We start from the raw sequence: 12843 nt of genomic DNA, 5'->3' as shown, positions 1-12843 counted from the left end.
TCTAAAAATAAATAAATAAAATCTTAAAAAAAAAATTTAGAGACAACTGGGAAGTGCCAAATCTTTTGCTGTGGGTTTTACACACCAGGTTTCTAATCCTTGGGACCTACAATACAAGTTGTGCAGTCCTCTTTTATAGATGGGAAAACTGAGGCTCAGAGTGACTTAGCAACCTGCCCAACATCATAGCTCAGCTGTTTAACATACTATGTTATTTCCTGTTTTCTAGGAGGGCAGATAGCATACGTTAAAGAGATGTAATGTTTATTGTGTGTGTTACATGTGCCTTTGATATTTTAGGGGAGCATACAGAGTTTTCTACAGTTAAGAAATTACTCAGAAGTATGTAAAAACTGTCTCATAGCATATAAAAATCTGAGTAGTCTGTACAGTGAAATGCAAAAAATGAATGAACATGAGAATAAGGCTGAACCTGGAACACATTTATGCATTGACGTGGAAGATGCAGTAAGTACTTTGCTTCTAATATGATACATACATATTTTGCAGTGTTGTCGAATGTACCTTCAGTATTATTACCCCTTTCAGAGGTGAATTGGAATCTTCATTTGATGTCTTCACTCAGAAATAGCCAGCTCTAAAGTAGTAAAGTTTTAGAATATCCTGATCTGTCAAACTAAAGTGGAAATTAATCAGTTTTTCATAAGCAAGTTGATAATTTGGTATATTTGTTTCTTTAGTTTGATAATATGTGTCATTTTCTGAGATGTGAGCTTTGTTATGTTTCCATTTTAGTTTCTTATGCTTGTGGTCCTAATTCAAGAAGTCTCCAAGTTTTGTTATCATGCGTTTCTGAAGCCATTCCGTAATTACTTCCTATTCCATTGCTTTATTTCTTTATATCTATTACGATCTGAAGTGTTTTATTTGTATATTATTTATAGTCTGTATAAAATATAAGCTACATGAGGATAAGGACCTCCTTTTCTTTTTCTTTTGTTCACTGTTCAGTAATTAGAACAGTGTCTGGCATGTAACAGGCCCTTAGTAATATGTATTGATTGAAGGAATGGTCAACAAAAAAGCTTTTTTCTCCATTGTATAGCCTGCACTTTCATGTGGTACCACAAGATGGCGATCATGACTTTCTTATGGGAATATGATGCCTGTGTATTGAGGCTTTAGAACAGTGATTTTCAACCTTTTTTCATCTCATGGCACTCATAAAAAAAAACCTAAAATTTTGAGGCACACCAAAAAATATATATTTTTGCTAATCTGACCAAAATCATAGGTGTAATTTTGATTACACCAGAAGGCTATTGTGGTGGTTGTTGACATTTTTTTATTTGACGATATGAGGGAAAAGAGGTCAGTGCCTATGACTAAATTGTCAGGTACTGCATGTTTTAAACATTCTTGGAACACACTAGTTGAAAATCACTGCATTACAGGAAAGTGAGAAATTATTGGCTAAAAGTAGAGAACTTAAGGTCCAACTTGATAAACTTAATGGTTGAGAATGGTAAGTGTGAATTACCATAGCAGCTCAGAGTTAACTATATAGTAAATCAGTAATATTCAGGATGGCAAAACAGCACTTAAAATGATTCACCATGGGGGTTTTTGTTGTTTTTTACTGCTTTATTCCCAGTTTCTAGAATAGTACCTGGCTTCTCATAGGCTCTCAGTAAATGATAAATATATATTTAAAACAATAGTCTATTTTATTGCATTTAAAATAAAGATGAAAATGAATATTAGTTCTGTGGGAGTACACAGGGAGTCAGCATGGCCACCTATTTTGCAATAAAGCCAGACTTACAGTAAACATACAATGTACTATTTGTAAACCGTATCTCAGGTGAGATGAGAACAGTTTTCTGCATATAATTTGATAGTTTCCTTATATAAGCCTGTTCTACAGAAACTAAGAATTCAGTGAAAGTGAATTACTGTTGCCCCTAACTTGTATCTATTGTATGCTGCTAAATAAGATATTAATATCATCTAATGTTTCCGTGATTCATTAGGTATTATGTACTTAAAAATTATTTGTCACAAGTATGTATCTTTCATAATATCTCAGGTAAAATATTAAGCATTTCATAGAGAAGCTTTATAAAATTGATATTTTTAGTTTCATATTGCAATAAGCTTAGAGATTACATATGTAACATTGAAATTTTTTTGTTTTGTGAGTCTTTCTACCACCCCCACAGTTTTATTGAGGTATAAATATTAAAGTGTTGTGATGGGATAATTTGCTATGTGAATACATTGGGAAGGGATTCCCACAGTCGAGTTTACAGAGCCATCACATCCTGTAGTTACCATTTTAATCTTTTTTCATGAATAAAGCATGATCTAACTATATTCTTATTGATAGAGTTTCTCTGCTTGAACTCTGTGAAAGATTGACATTATATGGACAGTATTATGAATTTAGAACATGAAACTTTTATACAGGTATAAATTTATAAATGACTAATTGTGAACCACCTTCTTTCCTGGCAGAAGAGAAATTGTCCTCAACTGTCCATAGATTTTTTATGATGTGTATTTAATCTAAATTCTGAGTGCCTGTTTAGTTATTAACAAAATAATTGTATGAAATTGAAGACAGATTAAACATAAAATATGGTAGTAATATTATTTGTTATTGTTTCAGATGAACATTACTCGAAAACTCTGGAGTCGAACTTTCAACTGTTCGGTCCCTTGCAGTGACACTGTGCCTGTAATTGCTGTTTCTGTGTTCGTTCTTTTCCTGCCTGTTGTCTTCTACCTTAGTAGCTTTCTTCACTCAGAACAAAAGAAACGCAAACTCATTCTACGTAAGTGTCTTTTTATCATTGTTCATTTATTTAGCTAAAAACTTGTATTTTAAAAGTTTAGGCCTGTTTTAGAAATGACATATACTCTGAGAGCTCAAACTATATTCACCTAAAATAGCTCTGTACTTCACATTTTATGCTTACTAATGAAAGAGATGTGTAAGAAGTTTGTAAGTGCAGATAATCAAAAGTCAACATACAGTATCTTTCAGATGCTTTAATTGAGAGAGCTAGATTCCCAGGAAAAAGGTTGGCAACAGCAGAGGAATAAGTAACAAAGACTTTGCAGACCTGGAATGGCCACAGTAGGGAGGTAGAGACAGCTCATAAGGCCTCTTGGAGCCATAGCAGAAGCACCTAAAAAGTACAGCAGGCAAGGATGAACTGTAGCTTACACACAGTTTATTGATGAGCACATTGAAATTGCAGTTATAAGAACATTACTTGACATATAGCATGTGCTTGGTACAGATTCCTTTGTTCTCATCACATGAGGCAGAGCAGAAAAAGCACTAACTAGAAGATCCCAACTAGTGGAAGGAAAGTGATTCTGAGTCTCACGAGTTTCTTGTTTATTATCAAAATGAAAGTATGAGCTTATCTTACAGTAATTTTAGTTTTTGAAAAGAAATTTTCTTGAGAAAAAAGTTAGGCTTTTTTCCCTCTTGTATATTATTCCTAGTCTAGAAACCTGTGACATAAAAACCTTCCCCCATAAATTTTCTAGCACTTCATGGTTTTTCTAATTTGGTTTTTGATATATATAACTTAAAAAAAAGGTTACTTGTACATCAGTTTGAATGGAATTTGTAATGTCTTATCACCTTAAAAAGCTAGCTACTGGAGAAGAGGAGAATCTTTATCATGGGTGTATTTAGTAAAGCCTTCGGAAGATTGCCAGCATTCATATATATGTAATATCTCAGCCCTAAAAACACTTATTTAGAATAATATAATATTGCAGGGACCTCACTGTTGAGAAACTTTAGTTTTCAGGGTTTGGTGTACTTTAAAGATTAGCATCCTATTTGCTTTGCAACTTTATTTAACACTGTGAAAATTTTTACTGCTGCTCATCTGGGTTTCTGTTTGTTTTCACAGTAAAAATCAGTATCATCTACCTGCTTGTACAAGCCACAAACCTTGTTCTCTTTTAATTTCTTAATTTTTTCCTTTATTTCCCCACCTCCCCATTCATTTCCCACTTCTTTTCCCCCCTTTTTATTGAATTTATTGGGGTGACACTTATTAACAAAATTATATAGGTTTCAGGCACACAATTCCACAACACATCATCTGTGCACTGTAGTGTGTGTTCAGTACCCCAAGCCAAGTCTCCTTCTATCACCATTTATCCCGCTGTGCCCTCCTCCACTTCCCCTGCCCCCTAAGCAGTCACCACACTGTAGTATATATGCATGAGTTTTTTCTTTTTTCCTACCTTGCCTCTTTTTAGTTCATCAGCAAGTACTATCAACCCTACTTCCAAAAATATATTTGAAATTGTCTTTTCTTAGCCCAGGTCATCCTCTCTTATCTCATCACTAATGTAGGAATCTCTTAACTGGCATCCCTGCTTGCATTTCTTGACTCACTACAATCCATTTTCCATATAGTGGCTAAAGTACTTTTTTAAACACAAATTTTATTAAGTTCCTCTCCAACTTGAAACCCTACGTGTTTCCCTAGAATAAAATCCAAACTTATTTCCAGGGTCTCCTCTCCAAGCTGTATTTGACCTGGCCCTCATCCACCTTTCTGCTGTGTTCACTTCTCTCCTTTGCTCGTGAGGCCATATGTAGACAGTTTGGCCTTCTCTCTGTGCCTCTCAAATACTCATTCACAATGCCCCTTTCCAAGGCTTTTGTACTTCTCCTCCCCACTTCTTCTTGACCTAGTGCCTTGTCATCCAGGTCTTAGACCAAAGGTTGCTTACTCAGAGACCTTTTATGCCCTGCCCTAACCTAAGAATATACCCTTCTTTTAATTCTTCCATAACATCTTTCTTATAATGGTACTTAATCATTATTTAAATTAACTTTTTTTTAAAGATTTTATTTATTTATTTTTAGAGAGGGAAGGGAGGGAGAAAGAGAGAGAGAAACATCAATGTGCGGTTGCTGGGGGTCGTGGCCTGCAACCCAGGCATGTGCCCTGGCTGGGAATTGAACCTGCGACGCTTTGGTTCACAGCCTGCGCTCAATCCACTAAGCTATGCCAGCCACGGCTTTTAAATTAACTTTTAAATTTATTTTTGACCTTATCTGTTTGTTTCCCTTGACCCACCTGTGAGCCCCATCTGAACAAAGATTTTATTTGTCTTGATCACCAGTACATCACTAGCATCTGCAAAGTACCTGGCCCGCAGTAGGTGCTCAGAAATAGTTGTTAAATAAAAACATTTTACTTAATGTTAGCATTTCCTAGAGTGTGTTTCTCAAAAACTAGTCCTGTAAATTATTTTTTATCAGCTTCATAATATAGTTGTATATAAATTAAAAACTCAGATTACATTCCTGAAATTTGACAGAACTTTTGTATAGTAGCTATTACTGTTACACAGAAGTATTGTTTATGAATTAAATTATAAATCTAAGGAAATGCTAGTGTAAGCTAATAGTTCTTATGCTGTTACCTCGTGGACATTTTAATTTACTTTTCTTTATGCCATCATTTTATATGATCCCATTCATCAAGTCCTCAGGTAAGAATTAGGGATGAAAAAAAAAAAACAAGGTACAATCCAGCAAGTCTTCAAATAATGTTGTTTTATTATAATATTGATGAGATGCCATAGCAACTCAACTCTTGTTTATATAATTAACCTATGGTAAACTTGGTTTTGTTATACATTGCTTCTCTTAAAGTCACAGAACATATTATACATTCCCTCAAACAACACATTGACCATCATCCAATTATTACAACAAATGTGGTAGAGGTATATATAGTGTGATTGGACCACGGATGAGGATAAGATCAACTCTGCATTATGGGTGTCAGGAGTCACCATTAGATGACCCTTAGGGTAAAGTTTAAGGAAATGCCAGTGTAAGCAAATAGTTCTTGTAGGGATGTAGGGATTTATCAGAAAATAAGCAGACGAAGAAGTTACAGGTATAAGTACTCATTGGTATTGCTGGTTAGTTTAGTAAATTTAGTATTTAGTACAAACTAGATTGCTTCTAGTAATTTTAAACAACATAATTGGAAAAAAGAAACCCTTTTGATTTAGTTTACCTCCCAAATCCCCTGAAGGCTTAAGAAGTAGACTTTTAGCTTAGGCTGAAGCAGTACACTGTTCTAGGAAGTTGTGTTGTCATCTTGCACTTAGAGTGATGTTCAGGGGAGACCCTGATAGAACCCTGGTTCTTGTCCTTGACCATATATCAGAGTTGTCTGCTGAGCTTAAAACAAAGACAAACAAAAAACCCAGATGCCTGGGTCCCAATGCAGACCATGTGAATCATGACCTCTGCTCTTGTGTTCAGAACCTCTAAAGTACATAGATTCCTATGTATCCAGTGTAAGATACTTTAACCGTGGCATGATTGTTTTTCATTTCTGGAACAGGAGAAACATTTGTATTTACCTGTAAGTACAAAACATATTACCAGGCCAGATAGCCATGATTTTTTAAATTCACCCTAATGGTCCAGTCCCATTAGCATTGTAATCAAAGTTGATTGTACATGTTTTATTAATAGCTGTATATATTTGTCTATGCATTTGTGCATGTATAATGTACAACTCACTTTTTTCTTTCAATTCACTCTTCTTTGTAAGCCACTTAAATTTTTTTTAACATTGCAAAGATATTTCACCAAATTCAAAAAATTTATTGCAATTATTGGGGTGACATTGGTTAATAAAGTTATATGGGTTTCAAGTGTATAATTCTATGATATATCATCTGTATATTGTATTGTTTATCCCCCTTTACCCTCTTCTACCTCCTCCCACCTCCCTTTTCCTCTGGTGATCCCCCTACTATTATCTGTGTCTGTGAACTGAACTCCTTTAAGAGAAATTTAGGTTTGGATTTCTAACTTAGACTTTTGTGTATATAATTTTAGTATACATTATAGCACTTCGATTCTGTGAGTACTTTCACCTGTATTACATATTTAATATTGCGATGTTCGGTATGACATAAATTATGTCTCTTTTACTTGGTACTGCTTCTAACAAAGTCAAATGAAGCTTCCAGCAAAGTTATGCTTTTAGAGGTTGGTAGATAAAAATAGACTTAGGTCTTAATTCTTAAAAAATTGAACCGATTCTGATTCAAATATAGAAGTAATAGTTGAATACTCTAGTTTTCTTAATACTATAGTTTACATAAAATAATGAATAATCATGTTTAGAGAATTAAATTAAAATTAAAATTTAATATTTTTTATTTATATAGCCAAACGTCTCAAGTCCAATACCAGCTTTGCAAACATTCAAGAAAATTCAAACTGAAACCTACAAAGTGGAGAATTAACATCATGTCCCATGGATGAGTGGTAGAAGATACAGCTTGGTCCAAAAGAAGATAAAGTTCTTAAGAAATGCAAGGACTTCATATTTATTTTTAAATAAGAATGTTCGATTTTTTTTCCACCTCCTTTGTAAGGGTTTGGGTATTTTTAATTTACAGGCATAGCAATGTGGTCTATTTTAAAGTGTATTTGTTATAATAACAAAAGATGCAAGAACAATCTTTGTTTTATTTTATAGGCATATTAGTACTATTTGAGACTTCTGGTATCTTCTAATTAATAGTATCTCAAGTAGCAAAGTTTTTGAAAACTAACATTTAAAAATTAGTCAGTTATAGCAAAGACTTTGAAAAAGAGATATACTTGCCAAAAACTAGCAGGTCCAAAATTTAATTTAAATTACCACTGCAGTATTATTGTTACATACATACTTAACATGTCATATGTTATAAATAATATGTAATTCAATCTCTAGTTTCCTTAGAGTCATTTTTGAAACCACTGATTATAAGCCACCCTAACAATTTTTAGAAGTGGAAAGGCACATTACATTTATCTTTGTAAAAAGATTTATGAGAACTGGTTTCTTACTTGACTTTTATAAATAGTATTTTACACCTTATTTTTGCCTTTATTTCATAAGTAATTTGAAATCATTGGACTGCTTTATTATATTCAGGGCAAGATGGATTCTTTTTATACCAGGGGTTTGCATTGTGAATTAAATTATTTCGCAATTTATAATTTATTGCTATTTTAAATCAAATGTGGCATTATCACACTGTATTTAAGTTGTGACTTTTTAATGGAGACTTTCTCTTAGAATATATAGGAATTTTCAGAGGAGAGATAAAGGAGTAGGGAAAAAAGCTTGAGGTTCAGAAGATGGAGAGGGGCCTGAGGGGATCTCGCAATGAGGCTGTTACATGGTTCACACTGGAAGCAGGAGTCAACAAGAGCCTGATACAAGAAGCAGTTAGGCTAAGATGATGAGTTTTTCCTTAAATTATCTAAGTCACGTAAAAGTGATATGGTTGATAAGAAGTCAAATATTTCGCTCTCAGAAAAAACTCTATTTTGGAATGTTTGTATCAATCTTTTTTTTAAAACTTCATATCAGAATTGTTTACAATTTTTTCCCCTTCAGGTGTTTAGTGTTAAATATTTTATTTGTTAATTTCTTCTTGCTTTTTTGGTGGAAATAGGCTTTGTATTAAATGTTGAGAAACAAGAGTTTGGTTACATGTTGAAAGAATTTGAATACCTTAGTATACTGTAAAATACTCTATTGAGAGATAAGAAAGTGTTTTTGTTTTATTTTTTTTAATGTTTACTATATAGGCAGATGAAAGAAAAGGCTCATCGTGGGATATGTAACATATCCACAAGCTGTTACAGTTTTTCCAGTCTGCTGTGATCCATTAAAAACTTGCTGGGGTTTGTTCTGTTGTTGCTGTTCCCGCTGCTGATACTAATAGCACTATTACGATTTGAAGCATTATAGTTGAGGGCCATTGAAAGCAATCTTTCATTAAAGCAGATAAAACCAGTTTACATGTGCAAAGGTATAAAATGGCACATTCAGTTCTGTAAGTAGTGACTCTGAGCACTTTTTGAATATTATGTATTTCTAAAAACTATTGCTTTGGAAATGTTTGCTAATAAGCCCTTTTAAAAAGAAAGGGCAGCCTTTACTATTTTTCTGGTTGAGTCATTGCTCTTTAGAAGTAGCATCAGCAATAGATTTCAAAAATAAGTATTAAGTACTACACTGAAGTGTGTAAACATTTTGTTTTTTAGTTATATTGGAAAATTCTTTGCATAGTTCTGAATGTTAGATGCAGAGCATATGTGTGCACAAGAACATCTTTGTTCTTAATTTTTTTGACAGTTTCAAATAAAGGAATTAGCTTAAGGAAATTGTAGTGCCATATTTGATTTTAAATACATTTTTAAAACTTCAGCTGTAATTAAAAATCACATTTCAGTTTTCCAGATACTGAGTTTAAATATCTACTTTAAAAGTACTGTTTATCTTATAATTTTGTTGCAAATAAAAATGTACTTTTGGATTTTGTTGTTGTTGGATTTGAGAGGTAGAAATAGCATCAGCCATCTTAAAGTGTACCTCTAAATCAATGAATGACACCAGGCTTTAGTTGGTAAATGTTACTTCTAATGGGACCAGTATTTTGCAGTGTTTTATGGATGGGCTCTACTTTTTACTGAAATGGGCTCCTGAAGATGAAGTGTTTTCCGGAACCACATTGTAGTTGGGTCACATTTCCGACCAAAGACTTGATATTAGATAAATAATAGATCACCAGCAATGAATTGTGAAAGCAAAAATATACTAGGAACCCATGTAACATTTTCAAATGGAAAAAAAAATTATGTTCTAAGTATATATATATTTATATTTAGAGCTAGAAGATATCCTTAGAGGTCATCTGGTCAAGGAATCCTAGAGCTGGACGGAATCCCTAAAAGCCACTCAGTGCAGCCTTCTATCCGCTGCACGGGATCCCTCTGAGACGTTGATCACTCATTTCCTGTCTTCTTAACTGAGGGAGCAGAACATTGTAGAGCTCCATATTTATGACTGAGCCATTGTTTTATAGACAATTCTAAAACTGAAACTTGAGATGCCTAATCAACTATTTTTCCACTGCTCCACTCTGCTTATCTTGTAAAAATTCCTTAAGATGATTATGTTGATTATAAAAAGGGCTTTGTCCTGTGTTGAATTATATATGTAGCACATTAAAGTGACAACTATACCAAGTTGCTTATTCTAAACTATTACATTTGGTACAATAAATATTGGTCACATATATCATATTTATTTATTTTTATGTATATTTTATTGATTATGCTATTACATTTGTCCCAATTTTTTCCCTTTTGCCCTGCTCTACCCAGTACCCTCATTTCCCTCCAGCAGTTCCCCCCTTAGTTCGTGTCCATGGCTCATACATATAAGTTCTTTGGCTTCTCCATTTCCTATACTCTTCTTAACCTCCCTCTGTCTATTTTGTACCTACCATTTATACTTCTTATTCCTTGTACCTTTTCCCCCATTCTCCCCCTTCCCTCTCTCTGCTGATAACCCTCCATGTGGTCTCCATTTCTGTGATTCTGTTCCTATTCTAGTTGCTTACTTAGGTTGTTGTTTTTGTTTTAGGTTCAGTTGTTGATAGTTGTGTGTGTGTTGTCGTTTTACTGTTCATAGTTTGTATCTTCTTTTTCTTACATGAGTCCCTTTAACATTTCATGTAATAAGGGCTTGGTGATGTTGAACTCCTTTAGCTTTACCTTGTCTGGGAAGTACTTTATCTGCCCTTCCATTCTAAATGATAGCTTTGCTGGATAGAGTAATCTGAATTATAAGTCATTGCTTTTCATCACTTTGAATACTTCTAGCCAGTCCCTTCTTGCCCACAGAGTAACTTTTGAGAAATCAGCTGACAGTCTTATGAGAATTCTTCGTAGGTAACTCTCTGCTTTTCTCCTGCTGCTTTTAAGATTCTTTCTTTATCTTTAACCATTGGAATTTTAATTATGATGTGTCTTGGTATGGTCCTCTTTGGGTCTAACTTGTTTGAGACTTTCTGTGGTTCAGAGACTTGTATGTCTATTTCCTTCATCAAATTAGGGAGGTTTTCTTTCATTAATTTTCAAGTAAGTTTTCAATTACTTGCTCTTCTCATCTCCTTCTGGCATTTTGATGTTGGCACATTTGAAGATGTCCCAGAATCGTCTTATTCTCTCTCTCTCTTTCTTTTTTTTTTTTTTTTTTGAATTCTTGTTTCTTCATTCTGTACTGGTAACTGTTTTTTTTTTTTTTTTATGTTCCAAATTGTTGAATTTAACCCTGGCTTCCCTTCCTTCACTCTTGGTTCCCTGTGGATTTCTTTATTTCACTTAGTATAGCCTTCATTTCTTCCCTTATGCATTTGCTATACTCAGTGAGTTCTCTGAGCATCCTTATCACCTGTGTTTAGAACTCTGCATTTGATAGGTTGTTTACCTCTGTTTTAATGAGTTCTTTTTCTGGGGTTTTGACCTATTCTTTCATTTGGGCCATATTTCTTTCTCTTCTCAATTTGGCAGCCTCCCTTGTGTTTGTTTCTGTTGATAGGTAGAGCTGCTTTGACTCCATGTCTTGGCGCATCTGTTACATTGTAAGGGACAGAGTCTTTAGGCATTCTCTAGAGTAGGACAACCCACTTCCCTGTTTTGTTGCACTTTATGTAGGGGAGGGGTTGGAGAGGGAACAATGCTGCTTTATTGGCTCTCACCCCATTTCCAGTAACTTCCCCTACTTCCTGTATGCGACTGACGCCCTTCTAGCTGCTGCCCTGGTGGTGATTCCCAGAGTCGGTGGGTTTGTATATGTTTTAGGACCCTGCGGGTCCTTTAAACAGACTCTTGAGACACCGGCAGTTTCTTCTGCTGTTCCAACCAATAACATATATTTAAAAAAAAAAAAACAACGAACATTTTTATTGTTGGAACTATTACAGTTGTCCCCCATTTCCCCTGCCCCTTGCTCACCTCTACCCAGCCCCTGCCCCTGCTCTTGTCCTTCACCACACTGTTGTCTCTGTCCGTGGGCTATGCATATATGTTCTTTTTTTTTTTTTTTTAAAGGAAATATTTATTTTATTTTATTTTAATTGTTGTTACAGTACAATTTTCTTTTTTTTCTTTTTTTTAATATATTTTATTGATTATGCTATTACAGTTGTCCCATTTCCCCCTTCACTCCCCTCCACACTGTACCCCCCTCCCACCCACATTTCCCCCTTTAGTTCATGTCCATGTGTCATACTTATGAGTTCTTTAGTTTCTACATTTCCCATACTATTCTTGCCCTCCCCCTATCTATTTTCAACCTACATTCTATGCTACTTATTCTCTATACCTTTTCCCCCTCTCTCCTCCTCCCACCCCCCTGCTGCTAACCCTCCATGTGCCCTCCATTTCTGTGGTTCTGTTCCTGTTCTAATTGTTTACTTAGTTTCTTTTGGTTTTGCTTTAGGTGTGGTTGTTAATATTTGTGAGTTTGCTGTCCTTTTACTATACATGTTTTTTCTTTATCTTCTTCTCTTAGATAAGTCCCTTTAGCATTTCATAAAATAAGGGCTTGGTGATGATGAACTCCTTTAACTTGACCTTATCTGAGAAGCACTTTATCTGCCCTTCCATTCTAAATGAAAGCTTTGCTGGATAAAGCAATCTGGGTTGTAGGTCCTTGTCTTTCATGACTTGGAATATTTCTTTCCAGCCCCTTCTTGCCTGTAAGGTCTCTTTGGAGAAATCAGCTGACAGTCTGATGGGAACTCCTTTGTAGGTTAGTGTCCCCTTACCTCTTGCTGCTTCTAGGATTCTCCTTCATTTTTACCTTGGCTAATGTAATTATGATGTGCCTTGGTGTGTTTCTTCTTGGGTCCAACTTCTTTGGGGCTCTCTGAGCTTCTTGGATTTCTTGGAAGACTGTTCCCTTTGCCAGATTGGGGAAGTTCTCCTTTATTATTTGTTCAAATACGTGCTCA

The 12843-nt window shown here is 34.7% G+C and overlaps 1 protein-coding gene across 2 annotated transcripts in view; it reads left to right on the top strand.

Annotated features, from left to right (window-relative positions):
- OSTM1 (osteoclastogenesis associated transmembrane protein 1) overlaps nt 1-9974 on the top strand; it is a 33075-nt gene extending 23101 nt beyond the window's left edge. Inside the window, exons 4-6 of one of the 2 annotated variants that reach the window (XM_028509997.2) lie at nt 301-468; nt 2633-2798; nt 7210-9974. In XM_028509997.2, the coding sequence (XP_028365798.1) occupies nt 301-468; nt 2633-2798; nt 7210-7265 (390 nt within the window). In that variant the 3' untranslated portion in view covers nt 7266-9974. The remainder of the gene's footprint in view (nt 1-300; nt 469-2632; nt 2799-7209) is intronic. The other variant, XM_036024540.1, reaches the window with a different exon arrangement.
- Nucleotides 9975-12843: the final 2869 nt, after the last annotated feature.

The sequence above is a fragment of the Phyllostomus discolor genome, chromosome 4 (assembly GCF_004126475.2).
Source record: "Phyllostomus discolor isolate MPI-MPIP mPhyDis1 chromosome 4, mPhyDis1.pri.v3, whole genome shotgun sequence".
Classification (NCBI taxonomy): Eukaryota; Metazoa; Chordata; class Mammalia; order Chiroptera; family Phyllostomidae; genus Phyllostomus; species Phyllostomus discolor.
The sequence above is the reverse complement of the archived record's forward strand: the minus strand, read 5'-3'. Positions and strand labels throughout refer to the sequence as shown.